At 43.9% G+C, this 17,597-nt stretch overlaps 1 protein-coding gene across 3 annotated transcripts in view; it reads right to left on the reverse strand.

Annotated features, from left to right (window-relative positions):
• The window catches only part of SLC8A3 (solute carrier family 8 member A3), a 158,353-nt gene that overhangs the window by 6,047 nt on the left and 134,709 nt on the right, over window positions 1–17,597 (reverse strand). For all 3 annotated transcript variants that reach the window (XM_035113366.3, XM_035113403.3, XM_088669954.1), the window contains 3 exons: window positions 16,681–16,698; window positions 2,463–2,587; window positions 805–904 (listed from right to left, as the gene is read on the reverse strand). In XM_035113366.3, the coding sequence (XP_034969257.1) occupies window positions 805–904; window positions 2,463–2,587; window positions 16,681–16,698 (243 nt within the window). The remainder of the gene's footprint in view (window positions 1–804; window positions 905–2,462; window positions 2,588–16,680; window positions 16,699–17,597) is intronic.

A 17,597-nucleotide genomic window follows, 5' to 3' on the forward strand; every position in this document is an offset into this window, starting at 1 on the left:
TTTTTCTTATGTTGGCTGATTGGAAATTAACCCTTCATCCGGGAAGAATGCAATGGGGTACCACAGCTTTAAAACGGAAGCAGCTGTTTTCTTCTATTTGCTGCCTTTTTATATTCTATTTTGTGCCAAAATATTATACAGTTTCTTTGTGGTTGTTTTTTTAAATTAAAAATGGAGGTGTTTACTCCTGGGTGAATTCCTCACTCATAATTCCAACCACAAAAGAAATTTATTTTTAAGCGCTGTTCATGACTGAGAACTAAGGGGGTAATATCCATGCTTCATGTGAGTGTAGGTGAAGCTGGGATGAATTAAGTGTCCTAATATAATCTAGCAGACCAATCAACTAGTTTAATCTTGTTGATTAATCAGGATGGATCAATTTTAATTGGTGAGGGCTACTTTTAATTATTGAATCTGAGAATTAAGTGAACAATGCAGTTCATTTTTGAGGCTATTTTGATCTTGGCAAGTCTCTGTAATAGAAATTGGAGGTGGAGGAAGAGAAAGTTCAATTTAAAAAGCTCCTTTTAACAATGACTGATCTCACATTTCCTTGAATATCTTAAAGAGTCACCTAGATTTACGTTTTACAAATGTGCAAAAAAAAAAAAAGGAACACATTGGTTGTTTAAAATGCTGATGAACATTCATTCTGTGTCCAATGTGTGGGTGAAACAAGGTAGCAAAACATAGGAGGGAAAACCTGCAAAAACTCTGGCGACGCTGCAAATCTGAGGGCACAGTGATAATCAAAATGGTTTTTTCCTCCTCTCTCACTGTGGGTCCAGTACCCCATCTCACCTGCGCTGACAGTAATGGCTTCCAGGAACTGGTCCCGCCACGAATGCGTTCCTACAACCAAGGCCAGGTTTGTCTTCTTGATGAGCTTGTCCACGGTACTCTGCCAAAGACAGAAACACAAAGAATAGGCACCTGTTTTTTATTATTATTCTGTATTTTATTTTATTTTATTTCTGTATTTTAATATTGTGTTGGAAGCCGCCCAGAGTGGCTGGGGGAACCCGGCCAGATGGGCGGGGTATAAATAATAAATTATTATTATTATTTTGTTTGTGTACAGGAGCAGCAATGTACTGCATAGCTCTTCCCCCTAGCCTTTGCACAAAGAGCGTAGCTTTCTGTGATGCTTTTGCGAATACAGCTGTGCCTGCCAAGGTTCTCTGTGCCAGGGTTGGGGACAGGAGCCACTCAGTGGTCTTCCAATTCCCGATCCAGTGCTGACCCACAGAAGCAAGTCCCACCCCTCCAAACAGGGCTCAAGCTGATGGGCACCATCACGTCTTGAGGGGGTAAATTTGACAGTTTAATGATAAGAAAACTATATTCCCACAGAACAAACCACTGCCATGTTAGGAAAGAAAAGAAGAGGAGGTAAGCTTAGACGTCTGTCAGTTGGATGGCCAACTGGTGGCCCTAGACAAAATAAAAACATCCTTCCAGTAGCACCTTAGAGACCAACTAAGTTTGTTGGTCAAGGTGCTACTGGAAGGATTTTTTTATTTTGTTTTGACTGCGTCAGACCAACACAGCTACCTACCTGTAACTGGTGGCCCTAGAGTGAAATCTGCCTCTACTGCCCAATTTCAAGACCAAATAAGTGAAAGAGACTGGCGGAGGAAGCCAAGGCTGAAGCAGCACGGAAATGATATCTCACACGTGTGTATCTGCTTGGGGCTTTGACCCAATGCTCTCTACTTCCTTTTCAGATCTTGACTGTGACTGTGCCCACAGTAAACAGGTTTTATGTCCATCTGCTACAACAAGCAGTAAGGCAAAAGGGAACAGTGCAAGTAAATGATGTTTTTACTGACAAATGTATAGGACTATCTCTCTTTTTAGAAGCACAGTTGTAAACATGACTGTGCAGGCTGAGTGGGCGCTAAAGAACAACATTTACTATCATCTGTTCTTTCATGTGAAGCATAATAAGGAATGCTTTTTCTGGTGATATATTTGCCAACTGCTTAGGGTTAGGAGATTTGCTTCTTTTCCAGATTTTGTCTTTCAATGGCAGGCATTGGATTAATCAACGGAATGAATGGTGACAACTCTTCTTAGCTGTGCATGCCCATGTAATTGTTGGGCATATCTGGCCAAGTTGCTGTTCAAACAATATATTTTGGACTCACTCAGGATTGGTTGGCCTTATTTTCAGCAGTCACATGTCAAGAGAGGGTTGCTGGATGATAGAAGGCAGCCTAATTCTGTTATGTTGTAATTCAAGTATTACTCTATTTCTCCTCAGATTCCCAACCTATCCTTTCCTCCATGGTCTTGCTACTTATTTTTCTCATTTTCTTCTCTCCCCCCTCAGAGCCTTTTCATACACCACTCTTTCTTCCCTTCCATTCATCCTTTATTCATTCTCTGGTCAATCCCTTTCCTGTACATCCTCTCTTCACTTCCTCCCCTCAAGTCTCCTGATACCCAACACTGACCTTGAATTCATAGGACTCTTCAATGATGACCTCCAGTTTAGGATGCTCGCCAAGTATTGGCTTCCCCATCTCTGCAATACGCTTGGCTTCCTCCTCTTCCATTGTCAGCTTCCTTTCTGCCACTTCTGTGGGGAAAATGTCAACATACAGAAAGAATATCCTCTGCACTTCCAACCAAGGGGAGAGGTCATTGGGCAAAAGGGCTGGGCTGGGCCGAGAAGGGGCTTGTACACTGCCAGTCTCCATCACAAGCTCCACAGAACAGATCTCATGAAGGCCTAGATGTTGACACTACTTACCTCAACTGACTTATATTGGACAAAATAGAGAGTCAATCCATCTTTTGGATCAGCTATGCTTTTTTCTTTTGCTCTTGGAAATGGAAGTTTACTCCAGTTTGGGAAATGCCCAAAGTGGAAACTTTTTGAAAATGTTGGAACAGTTTCCTCCGTCCCTACTGTTTTCAATTTTATATCTGCACTGGTTGTTTTCTAGAACCACAATCCAACACAGAGTTTCATACACTGATTCAAACATCCAAAAATCCATGCTGTCTTGTGGCTTTAGTCATTTAAATTTGGATTTTCTTTGAGGTCTTGCTATAAGTATATGAAAATGAGAAGGCGTGCTTTGTTTTGGGACAACCTGATTATATGAGAATTTGAACAAAAAACATTGATCCTTTCAAAATGAGAATAGAAGAAATTAGTAGATGTCAAGATTTTATTGGAAACAAAGATTTCAGTAGGCAAATGCAATAACTCAATATGAAGTGAATTGATCCAAGGAAAGGAAATGATTATATGGGGTGAGGATCATATTATTTTGCAAGATGTCCTCCTATGGCACTCAATGCTGCTAACTCAGCTTGCGAGAAGTTGAGGTATCTATTATTTCTTTCTCTGTTCTTTTAAGAAAACTTCAATGGTTTCTATGTTTGCATTGAAGAAAAAAATTCCCCAATGATTACACAATCACACTTGGTAATTTGTTCAACTTAGTATTGAAGGCTCACTCATATACACTAATGTCCAGTTATGTGTGGCACGCACGCACGCACACACAGAGTTATGTGTGCACATGCACTTATTGTTTCCTGTGCTCTGATTATTATTTGTTGCATTTATATCCCACCTTTTTCCCTCTAAGAGCTCCTAAGGTGGCATCATGGTTCTCCTCCTCTTCATTTAATCCCAACAACCCTGTGATGTAGGTTAGGCTGAGAGGCAGTGACCTGGCCAAGGCTTAGGGATTTGAACCCTGGCCTCTCAGGTCCTAGTCCAACACTAACTGCTATGCAACACTGGTATCTCATTCATAGAATCATAGAACTATGGAGTTGGAAGGGACCCTGAAGATCATCTGGTCCAACCCCCTGCAATGTAGGAATATGCAGCTGTCCCATATGGGGATTGAACCTGCAACCTTGGCGTTATCAGCACCACGCTCTAACCAACTAAACTACCTGGGCTGACTTCATACGACGTCTTTTAAATGTTCAGAAGAAACAAATCATGAGTGAACCGCAAGGTTTTCATCGCCACATTGTGCAGGGGTGGGGAACCTTTTTGAGCCCAAGGGCTACATTTCCTTGTGGCAACTCCTGAGAGCTAAATGAGAATGAAGTGTGGGGATAGAGGCAAAGTGGCTGGAGCAATGGAATGCAGTCGTTAAATAGGCCATATTCCAGCCACACAAAAACCAGAGGTTTCTACACCCAAACACCACACACCCCTCTCCAGGCAAAGCAGAGGCATTATCAGCCAGGCAAAAACACTTGAAGAGGTGTGTGGAGCAGGGCCAGGGAGAGGCATGGTTTGGGGACAAGGGGTGCAGCCCATGGGCAGGCATGGACTAGAGCTTTATAGAGCTTGTAGAGGCCTGTAGGGGTTGCATTTGGCTCCTGGGCCCGAGGTTTCCCACACCTGTCATAGTGTGATGAAGGACCGGGGAGGAAGTTTCACTGAACAAAATCTTATCTTCAGGACAGGGAGGGAAAACAAATCAAGGTAAATGAAATCATTAGACCATCTTCGGCTAACTTGGTGCCCTCTAGAGATTTTGGATTGCAACTCCCATCATCCCCAGCCAACAGTTGGAGACAATGGAAGTTGTAGTCCAAGAAAATCTGGAGAGTCACAAGTTCCTGCACTAAAGCTTCTGCACTGTACTGCCTTTGTTAATAGGCAGTACATATATAGTGTTATTAACAACAACAATAATAAGCAATACTATGTGTAGAATTTTCTTGACAAAACTATTATGCTTCTGCCAAAAGTGCTTGTGACAATATTCTACAGAGCAATCTCAATCCACATAGGAGGTTTTGATCAACAGGGGACAATAAATAGAGAGTTAATTGAACAAGAGTAAGAAAGGATGGAGGTAAGCAAGATAAGCAGTGAAACAAATCTTTTAAAAATATGTCAAATAATCTACAATGTGGTGTATAATTTATAATTTATATTGTGCAGGGTGAACTTTCCGGATTTGCTTTTGCTGCTTTGGCAATTTTGATGTTAGAAGCAGCTCATTGAAAACTTTCCTTGTCCATGGTGCTGATGGGAACTGCTCATTGAATTAATGAAAGCAACAGAACTTAGGGTTTATTCACACTTACCTTTCCTCCACTCTTTCCAGACATGGCCTGCACTTTAAAGCTCCATGTCTGATGGCTCCCCCTTTTTTGCTCCAAAGCTTTCCCCACAAAAATCTGCCTCTAAAGCTCGATTGGAGCAACTGGTTTTCTGCTGAAAACCCAAAGTGAAGTTTGCTCTCCAATGTTTTATACATTGATTTCTATTTGCTGCAGTTAAATAAAGTCCACCCCCAACTGTAATTGGTTCACTCTTCTTTCCAGGTTGTGTGCCTTTTGAGAGATGACCAGCCTACTCTGCAGGTGGTTCTTCCTGCTTCCTTAACGATGTCTGCTTCATATGTGATACTGGAAGCATGCTGTTTTATTGCAGTCTTTCCCACATGGATCTGTTTGTGTCTGCCTGGGGCGTCAGACACTTTGTGAATTTGTGCGTGATATGGCCGACACGGGAAGCCAAGGATTACAGCCTCCTGGTGCAGTCTTTCACACACTTACTAAAAAGTAAGTCTCAGTGTGTATCATGCTTTCAAGAAAACACCTATAGGGCTGTGCTTTTAGAGAGCAGTCCTGAACCTGTGGAAGTCATTTCCAGACCTTGCTGTTGGTGTTATCATCACCCTTACTAGAACTGATACTCTGCCTTTCTACTGCAAATGTTCAAGGCAGCTGAACAGTGGCCCTCTAAAAATGCAGAGAATGAAAGTTCCTTATTAGGATTAATCTTAAAACCGACACAATAGCCCTTAATAAGGAAGGATCACAAAATCAGTAGGAGTCAAAACCTCCAGCTGTCAATTAAGAGACAAGACTGAAATAATAATAATAAGTCTTGTTGGTCTACCTGCCAGCAGGTGAGTAGCAACAGGCCAGGTCAACCTCCCTCAGGAGCGTAATCTAGTTGAAAGTACCCTGCCCTGTGCCACATATGAAACAACCTACAGTGTTGCTTTGGGAAAGCAGTAGACTTAGTAGCTATGGCAACTAGTGTCCTTCTCGCCTTTCTTTGATGAACACCCTGGCTGTTCGGTTATGCACTGGCACGCAAAGGAAACATAACCCAGGAGTCTAAACCCTGTAGGTGCATGGGTTATAAGGCTTTCACTTGGATTTATGAAGACTTCAGGTCATTCTGTGAGCACAAGATGCCTGATGTGAAAGGACTTATAAATCCTGCATGGACTCCCACAGGCCTCATATTCTCCGCAAGAAATTATTCAGAGGCTAAAAACTCTGCACAGATGCTCCATATATCATTAAAACTTTGCCTCAACTCAAAAAGCCTTCCGGACTACAAATATTATTAACTTTGCAAGGCCAGCACAATTTACAGAACACACAAGGACTCCTGTTTCAGGAGACCACATTAATCTGTTGCGGCAGCAGAGACAAATCCATCCACCTTTTGAAGTCAGTAGCACGTTGAAGTGTCAGGGCTCTTTTTGTGAGCTCCCATTGAGTGCTCCAGAACAGGGAATCCCCTGCATGAGTCAGAATAGCTCCACAAAAGAACAGAAGCAGAAACTAGATGCATCTCTGAAGGTCGGAGCCATGATCCTTTAATGCTCCTTCTAGGTGTTCAACTGAGGAATATCCCCAACATACAGAATTATTATGGGCATTGCTTTTCAAGCAATGGTGCTTCCTGAATTGGGGCATTTCAAAAAGATTGCTGTGCTGAATTCATCTTACTTTCTTTTCTCCAACACTAAAATTTCCAGAGGCAATAGCAATGGTGCTAGCACCTGCATACTATCAGAACTGAAGCAACAGGCATGGGGGGTGGGGTGGGGAACTGTGAGGCTTAACAAGTCTTCCATGCACTTCAACTCCAGTCCTCACTAAGGGATCATCCACAGGTCCGTGATTTTTAGGCACAAGTCTGAGTGGGATTTTTGTTTATCCTGCCACTTTTCTGGGAAAACCCACTGTTTAGAACATTAGAACAAATGTCAACCCATGGAAAACCCAATTGCTGTCTGTTCCGATTCAGTGCTAAACAGTGGGTTTTCCTGGGGAAAGCAGCAGGAGAAACCAAAATTCCCTTTCAGACCCATGTCTAAAAATCACAGCCACTCTGGGAGGCTCCCAACCAAATATTAAAAACACAACACACACAGCATTAAACATTAAAAACTTCCCTAAACATAATAACAAATAACAAAATAATAACGGAAGCAAACATGCACAACAAATTAACAATATGTTGTGTTATTTCTGCCATAACTGGTATGTGTTTCAGGAGAGAACAGGTGGAGATAAATGTCCCATCTCAAAGAGAGGCATATCCTACGTTATTTTCCACATAAATTTGTCCTGGGCTGGAACACATTGCTGGAATTGCCTTGGGCCCACAGATGAAGTCCCACCAAATTGTGGCAAATGACTCAGACTCAGCTGTCCCCCTGCAAGATTTCAGTAGCTGTGTTAGTTTTTCTGATGGTTTAAAAATGTTTTCCTAACAGCCTATCACGAAAGTTTGCACCCTCTTCCACCTTTAAGGGACGATCAATCTAGCAGCAACCAACAGGTAAGGAATAAGTTCATTTGTGGATATATTGGAATGATTTCTGGTATGTCCGTTTGTAGCTGCTATGTGCAGGCTAGAGATGGAAAGGCCTGGGGAAAAACCTGAAAAATTGGGGGGGGGGGAACGAGGGGGAAGGAAAAAATGGGGGGAAACGGGGAAAAATCTGGGTCCCCCCCATTTCTCCCCCCCAGGGTTTTTCCCCAGGCCTTCTCATCTCTAGTGCAGGCCACTTGAAATTTCTCAGTGAGATGTCTGTGGCTTTAGGGTAAGCGACTTATAAGTGCATCACCAGGTGGACTGAATGCTTTTCTCCACATCACTGAAAAGTGGTCTGAAAACATCTGTCTGCTCAGAGAAAGTCATTCAACGTGGCCTGCAGTCCTTGGCATGCATTCCTCTGCTAGGGATGCCCTATTCATTCCTCACTTAAATCATGGAGTGCATCTTCCTGCAACAGACCCAGCCATCCTTTAGAACTGATGAGACAAAGGTGTGTGGCATAGAGCTCTCCTGCTGTTCCTAAGCATGTGAAGCCACATGTTCATGGAGAGGAGTCACTGGCTACTGCTATGGGCACAGTGTACATGGGCCGCATGCCTGGGCATGTTGCAATGTTTTCATTGCAACATGCAATGCTAAGCCGAGGGCTATAAGGGGAGTTACAAGGCTCCACGGAACCCTTTGAGCCTTAGAGAGGAGACCAAGAGATGACAGGCATCTTCAAATATCTAATGGGCTGTGACATGTGAGGCATGAAGGCCGCTCCCTGCAAGGCCCTTTCCACCTGGCCTAGGGGGCGAGGCCCACACTCAACAGCCCTACTGAAGGGGCTCCTCATGAGGCCAGAGGAACATCCCCCGGCTAATGTTTTATTGATTTATTGAGATTTTAATATGCTGTAAACTGCTTTGAGATTTTTATTAAAAATATAAAGCGGTATAGAAATTTAAAAATAAATAATAATAAAAAATGGAGCAAGCTTGCTTTCTCCTACTCCATAGGCTAGGACCTGAGCCAATGGATTCAAGTTACAAGAAAGAAGATTCCAACTAAACATCGGGAAGAACTTTCTGACAGTAAAAGATGTTTGACAGTAGAACAGACTCCCACAAGAGCTGGTGGACTTTCCTTCCTTGGAGGTTTTTAAGCAGAGGTTGGATGGCCACCTGTCATGCATGATCTAGCTGTGATTCCGGCGTTGCAGGGGATTTGACTAGATGACCCTTGGGGTCCCTTCCAACTCTACAATTCTATGATTCCTTTCTTGTATGTTCAGCCTGTACTTTCTCACTCCCAGAGAAGTATCCTTTTGGGGGCCATTCAAAGAGAGAGGGGGTGTGCAAAGACCTCGGAACTGACTGTTCCTGGCCTAATCCATTCACAACAATGCTAACGACGGTAACAACTTTTCATGTAGCACCATCTCCCCAGCTTCTGGCACTCAAGGAGCCATACAGAGAATAACAAATGCACACAGATTTTCAAGAGGAAAGGAGATACAATAAAGGAGAAATCGACTGCTGACAAGTCCACAGCACAGTTAAAACAAATCGGTTTTCAGGTCCTCTTTAAAGATAGGAAGGAAGGCACAGCCATGAACACTGAAGGGAGAGAGTTCCACACTCATCCGCGACAAAGGCACAATAGCCCACAGGCTTAAAGTGGCAGGAGTCCCAACAGCAGGTATGTCCGGGAACAAAAAAAGCTGGAGAGTTTTTAATTTGACAGGTCAAGTCTGTCAAGGTGAAAGCTGCCAAACTGCAGCTTAATTATTAACCAGCCCTGATTTGTTTGCATCAGCCTCAGTACTCAGCTTTCAACGTGGCTTGCACCCGAGACTCCCAGCTGTCAAGTCCAATTAGTCCTGATAAGGTCTGGAGATGCCAGGCAGGGAAATGAATGTGCCAGTTCCATCACGGCTCCCATCTCTGCTTTCCAGATATGGCAAAGGTTGGGAAGAAATAATTCCACCTTAACACCCCTCGTTCTGAACTTAAGCAAGTGCTAAACGGCAGGCGGGAGGCAAGATGCCCTCTTTCTGGACAAGGAGAAATGGATGGTGCATTTCCAGGAAGGTGGGGAAAGCTTACCCTTATTGCAAGAGGTGTAAATCACAGACACTCTAGAGTGAGTGAAAGTGGTTCCAAAATGATATTGAAATTTACTTTAGAGGAAAGGAAGGTAAGTCTTGCCTGAAAATATCACAAAGTATTTATGTCCAGGTGGATAATGATCACGTCCATCACATTACACTTCTTCTGATGACTAAGACTCCTGTGCCAAATTCCCTATCTATCTCTATCTATCTATCTATCTATCTATCTATCTATCTATCTATCTATCTATCTATCTCTATTATCCATTCATCCATCCTGCATGAATCACCCTCGATATAAAAATGAACCATAAGATGATATAACAAGACATTTAAAAACTATTAATTTATTATAAACCAAACCAACAGGGCAATAAAACTAGGATGAACCAAACCTTCAACCAGCTAAAAATGCTATAACGTGCCTGGGGAAATAAGGTTTTAATCACATGCCAAAAAGAACACAGTATTGGTGCCAGGCATGCCTCCCTTGTGCTTTATTGTGGCATTTTTTGTGGCATATTTATATTTTTCATTTAAAATTTGTTTTAAACTTTACTGTACATTGCTCAGAAAACTATGGTATGGGGTGATTAACATACAATACTACAACTATTAGTTTAAATAATCATGCATTGGTGAATTGTTTTGCATAGTGACCGGTGGTGTGAATTATCTGTTGTAGGCATATTTCACTATATAAACTGTGATGAACTAGGCTCTGATGACCCATAAGTCTAATACATGTCAGAATATTCGAACCATAAGTCACTCTGCCAGAACTTTGAGTTGGAGTAGCTTCAGTCACAACCTAAGTGTAGTTCTTGGTTACATGACCACTAGAATTCCACATCTCTGAATCTTGGTGATGTCCAGATATGAATCTCTGGACTCCTTCCTTATCTTTGCCGTTACATAGCTAACCCTCATGACCAAGATTCTCAGAGGGAAGGTGTTAGAAGAGTCACGAAGTCTCTCACCCTGTGGCTCTTGACATCTTTTGGAACTTCAAAGCACAGTTTGGGCACCACAGCAGTTAAGAACATAGCAGTATTTCCTAGTACACCATGTGCCTCTAGAAGAGTCTATTTTGAATGTCAAACATTCAGATAGAGGTTCACTGATGGTGCAGGTCAGGAACAGGCAACAGTGGCCTTCCAGATATTGTTGGATTGCTCAAACTTCCCTCAGCTCCTGCCCACATGGTCAATGGTCAGCGATGATGGGAGCTGTAATCAAGTAACACTTGTAGAGCAGAGGTCCTCCATCCCTAGCATAGGTCAATGTTAGAATATAGGATTAAAAAGCCCACATGCTTTCGTCATTCCTTCACATCTTCATACGCCCTAATTTGAATTGTTCTGAATTTGGATAGTTTTAGGTAGGCATCCTTACAAACATGTAATGCCTAGTTCTGAGAGACAAACAAACAAACGGGTTATCAAGAGCAACCGAAGTTCTGAAGGGCAGAGACAGCATGTAATGTACATAGAAGACCCATGAACATGGGGACAATAATACAACCATTGTGCCACACTGTCACAGAGTGAGAGAGAGGGAGAGAGATGGAGGAGAAAAGGAGAGTGAGTGTGTGAGAGAGAGACAGGAAGAGTTTTCTACGCAGAGCTGGGCGCCTCAAGAAGGCTACACAACATAGAAGTTTTGTGGTGGTGGGGAGGCAGAAGCTAGAGGCAAAGAGACTTCAATGAAATTTTCAACGTAATTTTTTCCAACACTCCTGAAATGTTTGCATTTTCTAAATCTAACATGACATGGACTAAGTGAAAATGTCACCTCCATTCTTTACTTATTAGTCATGATCTGTCCTGAGTGGCACTCTACGTGTGCAGTGGCATATGCATTTTTTATGTTGCTCTGGATATCATCTGCCACAGGATTTACAGGGTTTGAAGTACATCGTCCAGCCGTCCAAGGGATGTCAACGGAGCCCATGGAAGGGGGCCCGACTGCAGAAGTTAAGTGGAGGAGAAGTGTCATTATATAAACCTTGCTCACTCAACAGCTCATCTAAAGGAGGGGGGGGTGCTGTCTGGAGCAGATGTGGTTGGTGAGGAATTGGTGCTGTGTTCTGGGCTCCTTTTTTCTTTTATAACATGGTCAGAGATTTAGCCTCTTTCCTTATTAACTTAAGAGCAACTTCCAGTAGTGCCAAGTGAGTGAATTATCCAATGCTACCTGCCAAAAGCAATCAAATCTGAGCACGAGAAAGGGCAGAAATCGTATTATTTTAATACATATTATTTGGTTCCAGAAGATCTGATTAAATTAGCACACTACTGAATTAGAGCAACAAAATTACTATGGGAACAGCTGAGAAAGACTTCCTGAAACTGAAGAGCTGATTGAATTATAAGAAAGAAAGAGCCTCTTTGCTTCCCAGTTATTCTCCAGTTGATACCTCTATTTTTTTTGTACACAAGGGATCCAGGTGTGTATACAAAGAATGTAATATAGAAATGTCTCTGGAGGTGTTTTAGTTTCGTCTCTCTAGATAACAGGAAGCCACCAATCACAGCAGCTTCTTAAATCCTGAGTGCATGTTGGCATTGAAAAGTACATTTACAGCTAAGAGACCATGCATATTCTCGTGCCGTTCTTACCCTACTTTATATATGCTTTTGTACATACTTATAAATTCTTTTGGGGGTGAAAAAAAATGGTGAATCATTCCTAGCTGACAGAGATTCAGGGGCTCGTTACACGCTTGGCCCCTGTGCGCTTCCACCAGTAGCCCCCTAAGTTCCACCCACTTCTTTTTTCTGCTTGTGGAGCTCCTCTGCTAACAGGGATTGGGTCATCTGACATGCAATGTTATGCAGACCTACTGAACGCGAGTCAAAGGTTGCATGCAGAACGGCAAGGTGCCATTACCGATGAACACACTAGGTGAACTCTGTGGTGTGTGACGGAAGCCATATAACTTTTAGACTGGAGGCAGGGAACAGCTTTTAAGAGATGAGAGCGATATGATAAAGGCATTGTTGCCTACGATGTAAACACTCGTCTCCTTTGTCCTGTTATCAGTGATGACTAGTCTGGTGGTTTGCTGCCAGGAATTTCTGGCAGCTGCTCTGAAGAAAGTAGGGGTGGCAAAGTGCATTCTAAGCTGTAACAATGGGGAGGCAGCAGTGGAGGAAAGGGCATTGCAGTCGTCCCTGGAGAAATGTGTGGCTGCTTACTGGAAGGCCTCAGCAGCCTATACAGGCATTTGGGCTGCTAGCCAGTCAGCAGCCACTGCTTCTTGGGGGTTGCTGCTAAGAATGGGCTCAACTCCTTTCCTCGGTTATTCAGCTGCTGCAGCAAGTAATTATTTCCAGGGATTCCCTCCACTGCCCACTGCTGCCCTCTATTACTCAAGACAAAAGAAGGTTTGCACTACATACACCTATACGCTTTAAATTGTATTGGTTCGCGGCCCAGAGAAAGTTAGCTTTGGATGGTATGCAAACTGTTGAATATAAGTCCAGGCAATGGGGTTGTAACAATCTCTTTATTCACAGCAGACAAGTAAAAGACAAAGACCAACTCCCAGCCTACTGCTATATATATATGTAGCCAACTGGGCCAGCCTACAAACTCTAGGTGAAACTAATTAAAACAGTCACTCCTCCTAGCCTTAACTTTTTCCTGGCTACTCTGCTCTTGTGTTGTGCCTGCTATTCAATACACAACACAAACAGTGTTAATAATAAATAAAATGGCAGTCTAGTCAATTTCTACAGATGGAATGGGAAGGAGGATGCCATTTTGCCCTTTGCCAGCTTCAACGTACTCTTGGTGGGGTATGTCACTACTGTGTGACTTTAGCCAGCAGGCTTTGCCAAGACCATAACAATTCATAACAATATGCCATAGACTCTGTCTCTCTCTCTTTTTCTCATTCATATACTGTACTATATATGCACTTTATTAACATCAGATTCTGGCATATGTCTGTTATCTCAGTAACTCGGATGTCCTGAGCGTGGCTTTATTTCAAATGCCTCTCCGCAACAAAGCCTTCTAAGAAAATTTGATAGAGGGCACTTTGAGTTGGTCCACAGAGCTGCTGCTGTCATGCCGGAGAAGCACTTGTCAATCTCCATGCATATAGATCGTTTCTGAGAGCTGCAGCCAGAAGGACTCTGACAGATTCAGGGAAAGGGAAGGTGATGGTCCAAGCACATTTGAATGCAAAACACCAGCCTCATTCTCCGGGCTGTGAGACAGATTCTTATCATTTTGCACTCTTTTTTTTTTAGGGCACAACCATAATTAAGTGTGCAGGTGACATGAAAGGGGAGACTTTGGAGACCGGGCTGACAATTGCCACTGTCTGATCCTATGCGAATGAAGGTGACAAGAATGTCAGTCACTGAGGGGGGAGGACCACTAGAAATTGCACAGATGGGGAATGAAAGAGAGCTAAAGATCGCAAGCGAGGGCAGCAGGAGGTGGAGGAGTGGGAGGTGGAAAGCAACAGCAGCAATTACTGCTTTCCAAGAGGCTTGTTTACATCCTGCCTGCCTCTTGGTAATGCTGTCCATTAAGCTGTGGATGTAAATGCAAACCTTCTTCACATCATGATGACAGGTCACTATCGACACCCACTAGAGTCTTAAAGTGGTGTTTTACAAATGGTAAAAATTCGTGCTTTCTCCCTTCTGTTGAAACCTCCAATGGAAGCCCCAGGCAGAAACGAGCATACAGTTCAGTCTCGAAATGGTCTTTTAAGTCAGGGCTACAGGCAATCTGAGTGGGGGCAGCTCCTGGGTGTCCTCTGATTCCGGATATAGAGGTAGGAGCAGGGAGCTTCTAGCCCAGGCATCCCCAAACTTCGGCCCTCCAGATGTTTTGGACTACAATTCCCATCTTCCCCGACCACTGGTCCTGTTAGCTAGGGATCATGGGAGTTGTAGGCCAAAACATCTGGAGGGCCGCAGTTTGGGGATGCCTGCTCTAGCCCTTCAACCACTTAACTCGTCTCAGCAGAGTTACCTGAAGAGAACAGCCCTCTTTGCCTGATAACGGAAGCACTGTCACCATGCTATTGAGGCCTTCGCCTGAATGCATACAGGAGCCCTGGCAGCAGTTCAGAATTTGGGAGTACCGGCTGGCTGACCCCCCCCCCCCCCGGTGTGGTGGTTAAATGCCAGGTCTGTCTGCAAGAAAACATCGATCACCCAGGATTTGCTCATGGATGAGGGGGCTCACTGGGCAGATTAGCTTTGTGACCCTATGCTAACCCAGCTGTGTCTGTCTGGGTACTTGGTGAAGCACCATTGCAGGGCAGTTGGACAGGGCAGGGTATCATGAGATCATCCATAAAAATTCCATCACCCTCACCAGGAGATCAATGTGCACTGTGCCTGAGGGACTGCTTGTGGTGACCTGGCAACTTCACCATACAGTTTTTGGTGAATCCGGAAGAAGGGCACCTTTGACACCTGGTGTGTGTGTGTGTGTGTGTGTGTGTGTGTGTCATCCTATTTTGTGATGGTAAGTTATTTAAAATTGTTGTAACACACTCTGTGACCTTAACTTGAAGGGTGGGTAAATAATCACACACACACACACACACACACAGCCCCCATCACCCCCTAATGCACTGTCTCCATTTCAGACTTTCCCAGCACTGAGAGGGAAAGTCTGAAGTGGGTTTCTAGGCACACATAGCAGAATGCTCTTAGAAAACCACTTCCGCATTACACGGAGGTGGTGTTGTGGGCTGGCCCCGACCAAACTCTCGCGATGGGGGCTGAGAGCTCAGCCCCCACGCGAGGTGGGAGTTCCCGCCTCCATCATTCCCGGGCCGACCAATGGGTTCGGCTGGGAGGCGGGGCTACCCTTCTCTTAAACAAACCAGAGGTGGGAACTCAGCCTCTTTCGCCCCGGCTCCCACCCGCCCGCCCTTTAAGCTAGGCAGGTTAGGCCGACGCTGCTATGGACTCTGGTTGGTCGCCTCGGTTGGCCGTGGGGCCTGGTAGGACTTTTTCCACTTGGATTAGCCAAGCTGGTTTTTTCGCCTACCTCATAGCAATTCGTCACAACTTGGTTTGGCGGTTAGTCATTGGAAATTTGCATAAATGAAGAAGGGGGGCAGATTGTGTCATCCTCTGCCCGGAATTGGAGATTTAATCCCGTTAAAGGGGTTCCGGGGGCGGTAGCTTTGTCCTGAGCCTACGGAGGTCAGGGCCTTATAGCACCCCCCCAACGGTGGCCACAGGAGGTGTCTCAGTAGATTTACATCACTGGGCTCCTTTCTGGTGGTTAATTTCTCCCAGACTGTAACACACTGGTTACAGTCGGATATAGCCAGTTAGGTTCCAATGCCTAAGCCAATACCGCTCCACATCCGAAACCAATAAAGTTGTGGCCTTTGTTCACCCACTTAAAATCAACTCACTGTGTCTTGTGTCTTATTTCCTGGGGAGGGAGGGACATTGCCACACAATTCATCCTATGATCACGGTTCCTGTTCAGATTGTCCAGCATACCATCAAATGCCTGATTAGGGCCTTAAGACAGCAAGTATGCAAAAGGGGCTCCTTTCTGTACAACGACCTGCACCAACAATAATAAGTGCAGTGAAAGTGAGGGAATTTCCTCTTATTCTATTACTGTGTTTATTCAATCTGGAAAAGAACAAGGACATAGTAAGGCTCCCCTGTTCTGACAATCCCACCCAAATCCTTGTTACCTTAGAACAGATAAGAAATTCACAGCACTTGTGTGGACATGGAGTGAACTCTCAAATTAGGTTGTTATCAAGGAAAATTGGGTGAGGTATCTTTTTTGGCCTGAGGGCTGCCTTCCCTTCTGGGCAGCTTTCTAAGGGGTATATGCCAATGGTCTTAAATTCATATAGTCTCAATGCACAGCTTGCTTGATACATAAAAGGTCAAGGAGCTCCAAAGGGAAGCATTGAAATCAAGGCCACAACAAAGAGAAGAACAGAGCAAAGAGCAAACCAGTTAAGGAAGGGGGAAAAACTTACCTTGTGTCAAGAGGAGTGCTATATAAAACAGAAATATAAAAAAGAAGAGAAAAAGGGGAACAGTTAATAACTTAGGCATGGCAGTTTCATTTTGCAGATGACTGTATTAAATGAGCAATGAACTTGACTTGATGTAGCTGTGAATTTTCTGCCACCACATGCTAGATGCAGGTTTGTGAGCATGCCTAGTAGCAGCAAGATGAGCATGAAGCTGGAGAGAACAGGTGTGTACCATAGGTTCTGGCTACCAGAGGTTTCCCTCTTTCATTCATGAGCAGAGGCAGGGAGGTGGGGCTTGAAGGGGTGGGGTGGGGTGGGTCTCTGGAGTCAGAAAGTGTGCCACTTCGCAACACTTTCTCAAGATCTGGCATAAGGCATAAGCCAAAACTCAATCCAAATAAGCTTTTCTTTTTTTTCCTGATGGGGACTTCAGTCATGTTAGAACCCTTAGAATAGTTGGTGCTTAGCGACTGTAACTTTGCCTTTGCTCAAAAAGTAAGATGCGAGTCATGATTCATGCTTAAAAATGAACTTTTAGTCACCTTACTCCGTAGCAAAATTACTGTTGCTGCAGTGGGAAATAAAACATCACCCCATCTACTTTGCATGCTCCCTTTGAAAACTCCTTTAGCTACGGTAATTGTCACTGATATTCCACCTATAGCTGTAAGGGGGACTGGGTACAATTCCAAGATACAAAGTGAAGCTCATGGCATGGCCAGAGATGGAAGAATAATTATTGATGGCCCCAAGGCTAATGCCTAGACCTTCCTTAACTTTCCATGGGGATGTTACAGAGAGTTACAAATGCAGTTGTAAAGCAATCCTGAGAGCCAAAACAAATTTGTCTAACTGTATTTTGAGCTCTGAAATCATCTTTTTATGCTTTTGTTCTACAAGATGCCGGTTAAGTCAGG

Source organism: Zootoca vivipara, chromosome 1 (genome assembly GCF_965207765.1).
Source record: "Zootoca vivipara chromosome 1, rZooViv2.hap1.1, whole genome shotgun sequence".
Taxonomy (NCBI): Eukaryota; Metazoa; Chordata; class Lepidosauria; order Squamata; family Lacertidae; genus Zootoca; species Zootoca vivipara.